Source organism: Paramisgurnus dabryanus, chromosome 6 (genome assembly GCF_030506205.2).
Source record: "Paramisgurnus dabryanus chromosome 6, PD_genome_1.1, whole genome shotgun sequence".
Classification (NCBI taxonomy): domain Eukaryota; kingdom Metazoa; phylum Chordata; class Actinopteri; order Cypriniformes; family Cobitidae; genus Paramisgurnus; species Paramisgurnus dabryanus.
Window position 1 is genome coordinate 40,130,914 of NC_133342.1, and position 7,889 is coordinate 40,138,802.

Consider the following 7,889-nt stretch of genomic DNA (forward strand, 5'->3'; position numbering starts at 1 on the left):
CTATGTCTAAGTACCACCAAATGCTGTTCAGCCCCTGGTGACTGTACAATATAATCCACCAGTCTCTTTTCCTCTGCAGTGCGGTCAAAGACAGCCTGCATGTGGACTGGAATTTCCTCAGTGGGGGCACGTTTTCTTGGCACTCTGTATATTGGCTGAAGGGTTCCCTGTAACAAGCTTCTGGCCTCATCAGTCCAGAAGGCAAACCTCTGGCCATGCCTTTCAAAAATTAATAACAAGATTAATCTAGAATATAGCAAAAAAAAAAACATTTGCGTCTACTTATAATATTAACTTGATTTAGTCAACAGGTTAATATACACATATTGTTTAGGGCTGTCATACCCATCAATTTTGAAACGCTCCATAAGAAGAAGACACCACCACTTCCGAATCAAAGGCATGTCCATCTGAAAGAAATGTGATAATGATAAGGATAGTCGTTAGTTTATAAATTGTACATTTTTTTAATCAATTTCATCCTCATACACATTTTTGAATCAACTCACCCCCTGGAATTCAAACCATGTGTCTGTCACAATGCAGAGTGTATACTGAAACAGAGAAGAAGGAAAACATCTTATTTACTATGTTGACAGAAACATGCGGATGTTTACCACACACACACAGGACACTTTACCATAAGCATAAAAATCCCACAGTCATTTCCACAGATCTGGCGTGGCAAGCCCTATAATCAACAAAAAATAAGGTAAAATTAGTGATACCGGAAACATGACTGGTAGATCAAAGCTGCCATCACAAATGCATATTACATGCAATCATATTTCATTGGAATATCAAATTAAGCAATACATTATTCACCATAATATCATGCCCAGTCTTCTCAGTCCAGCTCCCAGGATCAATTTCCTGAGCAAGATTTCTATACAATAAAATATACAAATAATTTTAAACAGATAGATGTGACAACCACAGAGACATTATCAGCCTAAACATAACAGTACAGGCTATAGGAACGTAGCCAAAACATATCCGTACAGGCTATAGGAACGTAGCCAAAACATATCCGTACAGGCTATAGGAACGTAGCCAAAACATATCCGTACAGGCTATAGGAACGTAGCCAAAACATATCCGTACAGGCTATAGGAACATAGAAAAAATGTGAATTGCTATATGAACTTATCAAACAGCCTCAAATGTGGACCTAAATATGGCTCTGTACTCAGCATCACCAAACCCAGACTCATGCAATGTGTACTGCGAGTCTAAAAAGAGGATCTCTCTCAGAAGTGGCTTCATGATCTATAATGTGATAATGGTTAAAGACATTCACATAAGTTTAAAAGTCATTAGGACAAAGAGTAGAGCTGCTGTTCACTTTGTTGGAATACACATGAACTAATCAACTTAATTACCAATACATGTACTATTTAGTATTTAGTAACAGTAACATTCCCTTACACAGAGAACGAAGTGTTCTGGCCCGTTTGCCTTGGTGTAACATGGAAAGACTAAGAAGTCTTTCATGTCAATATCCTCCTAAAATTAATGAAAAATGTTGTCATTATGCAGATCTACATTTTTGTGACACTATACATATTTCATATTGACTCACTGGGAAGTTGGCAGTGATGTTGTCTTGTGTATCCTTCCATGTAGGAACAACGAACATGTCCTCTATATAAATGTCTTTTCCCTATGAGAAAAAACAGCAACTTTGAAAGTAGACAATAAAATAACAGGATAAAATAAAAGCACAAATTTAGGCTTTAGTTTCAGATAAAAGTTGCATACATGTTGCTGAGATGCTTCATGAATCAATTTCAAGCAGGCATTCCCAATCTGCAAGAAACAATTAAAACTCATCAGTGAACAAGCATGAAATCAAATAAAAAACACGACGTTTACCTTCCTTGTGTTTATTTGTTTCCCAGTACTCACATGAGAATCCATGTCTCTTAGCAACCCCAGGCTCCAGAATTCTTCACGCGTGATACATAAGGGCCCTTCTTTAACAATAATTTCCGCTGCAGGCCGTTCGGTGTCCAGCACATAATTGAGCTGCAAATACAGATATTATTACAAAAATATTGTGTGAAAAGAAAAACAATTACTATTTTTACTAAATAACTTACCAGTTTGTCCTGGATAGAATTCCATTCTTTTGCATAGGGCTTAAATGTCAAAGAGTAGTCAGTGGCCGCTGCAGGGGATGTGCCAAAGGTGGCTGTCGGAGGCGTGCCGAAGGTGGCTGTCGGAGGCGTGCCGAAGGTGGCTGTCGGAGGCGTGCCGAAGGTGGCTGTCGGAGGCGTGCCGAAGGTGGCTGTCGGAGGCGTGCCGAAGGTGGCTGTCGGAGGCGTCACGAAGGTGGCTGTCGGAGGCGTCACGAAGGTGGCTGTCGGAGGCGTGCCGAAGGTGGCTGTCGGAGGTGTTCCGAAGGTGGCTGTCGGAGGCGTCCCGAAGGTGGCTGTCGGAGGCGTCACGAAGGTGGCTGTCGGAGGCGTCACGAAGGTGGCTGTCGGAGGCGTCCCGAAGGTGGCTGTCGGAGGCGTCACGAAGGTGGCTGTCGGAGGCGTGCCGAAGGTGGCTGTCGGAGGCGTTCCGAAGGTGGCTGTCGGAGGCGTGCCGAGGGCCATTGTTGGAGACGTGCCAAAAGCGGCTGTCGGGGGAGTGCCGAGGGCTGCTGTCCTGGGCACGGCTTCTGCTGAATCAAAAGTAGCAAATCACAATGTGTGTGTCATATGTGTTAGTGCAAGTCTAAAAATTTTCAATGCACCAGGTTGAGCAGTTGAATGTGTCTTTATGACAGTAATTTCTAAAAATATAAATAAATATTTTAATCGTACAAAACAGTGAATAATAATGGGCTGTATCTGTGATAGATTTGCATATAAAATTGTAAAAGTTACCCAACACTGCCTGGCTGTGGATATTCATAGCTATCTTGGTATCGAAAGCCTTTTTTATGTTGCCCAATCGTTGTTTGTTTTTCTGACAGTTGTAGTGGTGAATGATATTCCTCATGAGAAACAGATGAGTTGTAGGCAAAGCCATGTTTAAGTAGTAATTATTTTTTTTCATTTTTGCAAACAGTTGTTCCGCAACTTGGCTGTTCACTACTCCTGCAAGTTGCGGGACCAGGCCAAGCTTCCGCAGGGCATCACGAGCATCCTTAGTATTATCCTCATGAAAGCGATCATACAGAGCATAATGCTCTGCAGACCCAGTTATGGGATGGCCATCGCAGTCTGGGACCACTTTCTTGCACTTCAACCAAGGAAGGGAGACCTTTAGTTTCCCCTCTTTGGCTAGTGCTATGTTTTCTGGAGTTGGGGCCTTCAATCGTCCTTCAAATGGGCTGAACGGCAACCTTTCTGGCTCTCTCAGATTCATGTGCGTCGCCAGTCCACGTGCGAAGTCGTATATTACAACATTTGGCAAGTATTTCCAAGAAAGCAGCATGTCTGTGAAGTCACGTGGGCTTTCAGCTCTTATGTTGCACTTTATACTGTATACAATGCCACAAGGGCACATAATCACTGCCCAACCACCTGAAATGGAAAGACGAACAGATTGTAAAAAAAGTTAATGTTAATTCCACTAAAAAGTTTGTAATCCTCATTGATATGTGTATGTGAAATCACTTTAACACTTTTTAAAGAGTAACACCACTTGAAGTTATTCCACCTGGTGAAAAACCTTATCAATAAAAGTATCTTACACATACAGTACACTGTAAAGTACACTGCTTACCTGAAGCAGCCCAAATCTTTTGGAAGACCTTGTCATAAGTGTGCCTTGACTTTAATTCATTCGACAGTCTCAAGAGAAGGTCATTTCGCGATCCAGAGGAATCCAACCCACACTCCCTGCATAATTTCCTAACAACTTGAACCTGTCAAATAAAATAAAAAGTGTGAGTAGTAGCATGTTTTCAGGTAAAATAATGGCCTGTAAATCACTCCTAAAAACACAAATATAATTAACTGTATTTTTACCTTCTGCTTGTACAGCTCCTCTGTTAGGCGGTCTTCAGAAACTGTTAATTCGCAGACCTCAGCTGGTTTTGGCGGACGCACTTTTTCAAACTCAGTATTAAGAACACGGTTTGACTTGCATGTGCTTCGGCCTATCCACGGTGCCCAGAAGTGGAAAGATGGTGCAACTTTAAGTGGATTGTGTAGGTCACCTTTATCAAAATACCAAAATACAAGAAATATATTAAAACAACTTGAAAATTGTAAACATGTTTTGTGACATGTTTTAGTTTTTTAATTAGTTTGCAACAAAATTGTTCAGTCATTGAAAAGGTTGCTTCATGTTGACAAATTAATCTTGGCTTGTATTACTTGTCACAAATCCTCGACTGATCCTTTCCATAGAAAGTGCCTCCCAAAAAAGCTCAATATCAACTTCTCCATTGAAGTCCTTTGGAGGTTGTGCGAGGTCACTTACTAAAGAAATAATGTGAAAAAAATTTATACAAATAGTAAATTCTGAAAGTAACCTGGTCAGTAATTGACATCTAAATCGGTCTGTTCCATAAAAACATTTTACCTGCCAAATGGAAGGCTCCCTTTTTGTGGAGATCCATGATGACCACTGGAGGATGATCACCACAATTTACACAGGAATAATTGTAATCGTGATCAGTGAGTGCTTCAAAATGAAGATACCCATGAAGAACTGTATTAGCTGAGGGAAACTTTACCCCTGTAGTCAATTCTAAGTATTCTACCACCCTGCTCACTGCAGTATGCACCTGAAGGACATTTTAGTAAACATACAGAAAATGTTCTGTTTAAATTTCATACATTTACCAATTAAAAAGATTCATTAACATGTTATATGTTAATTGAAATTAATTTTTTACCTGTATCATGTTCCTTATGGTTAAGCATAAAGACAGATCAAGGACTATCCGGTCATTAAAATTGTGTAGGCCATCTTTCCACTCTTGGTAACGGTAGTGGGTTCCGCATTGATGGCAAGATTTACAGTAGGTAGAGCAGTCTAGAAATCAGAGGTTTCAACAATATTTACAATACAGTTTACACAACATTCAATGTTTAATGAAAGCACAGCAAATCTACCACAGTGGATGGTCAAAAGATAAAAATAAAGTTTAATTGACCTACCTTCAACAATGCGGAAATTGGTGAGGATTTTGGCCTTATTTGTAATGAGGATTGGGTCACTCAGGGGCACATTGCCAGGGCACTGCTGGCACATCATCTCCAGTGGAATTAGGTGCCTTGGGTATTCTTTTTCCAATAATGGATGCCGTAAATGTTCTGGCAGAACAGCAGGTAATTTTTTGAACTTCAAAATATACTCAACCAAGGCTTTGAACTTTTGGCCATCTTTTGGCGGATATGGAATGTTACCCAGCTCAACCTCATCATGACTGTCTCCATCCTCTGTTGATGTTGGGAATTCCACCTCTTCGGTGCACCGGACTTTTCTGAACAGTTCACGGTGAGTCTGAAACAAGTGCCATTTTGCAATGTACTTGTGTTGGCATGATCGTTTTGTCCTTGCACAAGGGCAGTGCCATGAATTCTTTTTGGTGTCATACGACACCATGACTCTTCCTAAACGACTGTAATATGAAACAGTTGGCTCAAAAACAGATATGTATTTTTTGGACTGAGGGATTCCAATTTGTGAGTATACAGACAGAGGTAAATGGTTGGCATTCGCAAGGTTTTGCAGATCAAGGCAGACCTTCTTTTTATCCTCACCAAACCACCGGCTATTCACCATCTCATTAAGTGTTTCCTCACTAAGTACAGGAGAAGAGACATAGGATGTGCAGTAAGTTAATGATTTAAGGTGTACGCATTGATGTGCTTTCAAACCACTTCTCCATGCCAGCTCCATGTTCACTTGGCACTCAGCAGATTCACAGAAAACATTTTGATTTTCCCCCCAGACTTTATTTTGAACATGCAGAGGTGTAGTGGCCCCATGAAAAGATTTGTGAACAGAATAAACTCCATTCTCTGGATCTATGCATTCACTTGGAAGGTGTGAACTTGCTGTAATATCCTTATGTTTTCCTGTGTGTTTTCTTTCTATGTGCCTTTTTAAATTAGTTCTGTTCATGCTAAGCTGGCATATGGGACAATTTTTACGCAGTACTTGCTTCACACTGACCCTTTGTATTTGTTTACTTGGGGTGGCTGGCACAGTGAAGGTTGTTGAAGCTAGGATGGCGGAAGTTGTTGGAGCTTGGATGGCAGAGGTTGTTGGAGCTGGGATGGCGGAGGTAGCTGGGGCTGGGATGGCGGAGATAGCTGGGGCTGGGATGGCGGAGGTAGCTAAGGATGGGATGGCGGAGGTAGCTGGAGCTGTGATGGCGGAGGTAGGTGGAGCTGGAATGGCGGAGGAAGCTGGAGCTGGGATGGCGGAGGTAGCTGGAGCTGGGATGGCGGAGATAGCTGGGGCTGGGATGGCGGAGGTAGCTGGAGCTGTGATGGCGGAGGTAGCTGGTGCTGGGATGGCGGAGGAAGCTGGAGCTGGGATGGCGGAGGTAGCTAGAGCTGGGATGGTGGTGCTTGTGTCAGGGTGCTTACCCTTGCAAAAAGACAGATGCTTCATGAAGTCCTGTCTACGTATCAGCATCGAATTGCAGTGGATGCAGTGGTAATGCCACTTTGGTCGGCAATCCAATCCACATCTGTGAATGGTATACCCTAAAATATAAGAACAATAAAATTTAGTATCATTATGATGGTCATCACCATAAATTATACCTAAAATTTGAATCAGGTTAACAAAACATACAGTCAGTTGTTTTTGTTCATTGCTAAAATTGAATTAATAATTACATTGCATTTCCCAAAAGAATGTTTGCCAATGTTACCTTCATGAAGAACTGCACGTTTAAAATGGCTCTCTAAATGGTATTTCACTTTGCTCAACTTAGTTGGATGAAACAAAGAAGAGCTGCAGAATGGGCAGTGGAAATCTTTACAGCATGTAGTGCATCTCTGTAGTTCAGGAATGGCTCTGCCTTCCTGAATTGTTATGTGTTTCTTGAAAAACATAGTTTCAGTTAATTTCAGATACATAAATAAGTCTAGTACATAACCAATTAATTAATTCATTTTTTGTCATACTTCTACCTGCCCTGAGCTGTGTCCTTGAAAGCATTTCATATAGAGTAACTTACAGTACATGACACAATCTAACACATGGTATTTTAACAGTCAATTATTATGATGGCTTACTGTTATGTCTGACTATAAAAACGTCATATGTCTCAATCGACATTATAAAATCATATGTAAATAAGGAGACGTAGGGCTAACGTTGCCATAACATGTATTGTGTGGTAACGTTAAAAAGTCTGTGAGCATGTGACAGTTAAAACAGATTATTTTAACTAAAAATAAAATAAAACAATGATTAACTAACAGGTTTTTACAACCAACGTAATACAGTTTTATTGTGCTGTCACTAACAGTCAACACAAGCTTTCATGGAACAGTTTAGTTAAACGAATGTGCTAACAATTCATTTACATCATTATCTAATATACGTATGATGGCTATGATTTCAAGACTATTTAGCAAATCACGATCACTTCGGTTACGTTACCTTTCCAATGAAATGCATCACGATTGTATTTAATGTTCAAATAAAAATTGATTCACATTTGATACTCACACTCTGTTTGTCGTCCATCTTTGCTGGTCCTCTAATTCGCTAGGTGGCGTTGTCACTAAAATCCAGGGTCCTAGAACTGCGGTCCTAAAACTACGGTCCTAAAAGTGCAGCCTCCAGTTGTGCAGGCAGATGCTGTATCACTCCGCCTGCGCACTATTCTTTTTTAAAGAAATTACATAAAATATTTCATATAAGTATTTGTGTCTAGATATTTACCCATGTGGTACGAAGTTATGTAATAACCCTTA

General features: G+C 40.6%; 1 protein-coding gene across 5 annotated transcripts; it reads right to left on the reverse strand.

Moving 5' to 3' along the window:
• Window positions 1-145: 145 nt before the first annotated feature.
• LOC135767147 (uncharacterized) lies at window positions 146-7,701 on the reverse strand. 5 transcript variants are annotated; one of them, XM_065276783.2, is made up of 17 exons: window positions 6,836-7,701; window positions 5,106-6,665; window positions 4,841-4,980; window positions 4,525-4,729; window positions 4,317-4,421; window positions 3,966-4,156; window positions 3,721-3,862; window positions 2,877-3,518; window positions 2,103-2,668; window positions 1,909-2,028; window positions 1,762-1,809; window positions 1,583-1,682; window positions 826-886; window positions 641-691; window positions 510-554; window positions 346-410; window positions 146-219 (listed from the first exon to the last, which is right to left on the reverse strand). In XM_065276783.2, the coding sequence occupies exons 1-15, from the start codon at window positions 7,041-7,043 to the stop codon at window positions 536-538; spliced, it is 4,158 nt and encodes a 1,385-aa protein (XP_065132855.1). In that variant the 5' UTR covers window positions 7,044-7,701; the 3' UTR covers window positions 146-219; window positions 346-410; window positions 510-535. The 5 variants fall into 5 exon arrangements, with proteins under 5 accessions (XP_065132855.1, XP_065132854.1, XP_065132856.1 ...); XM_065276782.2 differs by having other exon boundaries at window positions 2,103-2,671; XM_065276784.2 differs by lacking the exons at window positions 146-219; window positions 346-410 and adding an exon at window positions 1,429-1,506 and having other exon boundaries at window positions 1,583-1,663; window positions 2,103-2,671.
• Window positions 7,702-7,889: the final 188 nt, after the last annotated feature.

What these genes read in the sequence shown, in the direction of transcription:
- LOC135767147 (XM_065276782.2), bottom strand. Translation starts at nt 7,043, where the DNA reads ATGTATCTGAAATTAACTGAAACTATGTTTTTCAAGAAACACATAACA. An exon ending in CAATTTCCGCATTGTTGAAG is followed by an intron (nt 4,981 to 5,105) that starts GTAGGTCAATTA and finishes TCTGATTTCTAG; the next exon opens with ACTGCTCTACCTACTGTAAA. An exon ending in ACATCACTGCCAACTTCCCA is followed by an intron (nt 887 to 1,582) that starts GTGAGTCAATAT and finishes TTTATTGTATAG; the next exon opens with AAATCTTGCTCAGGAAATTG.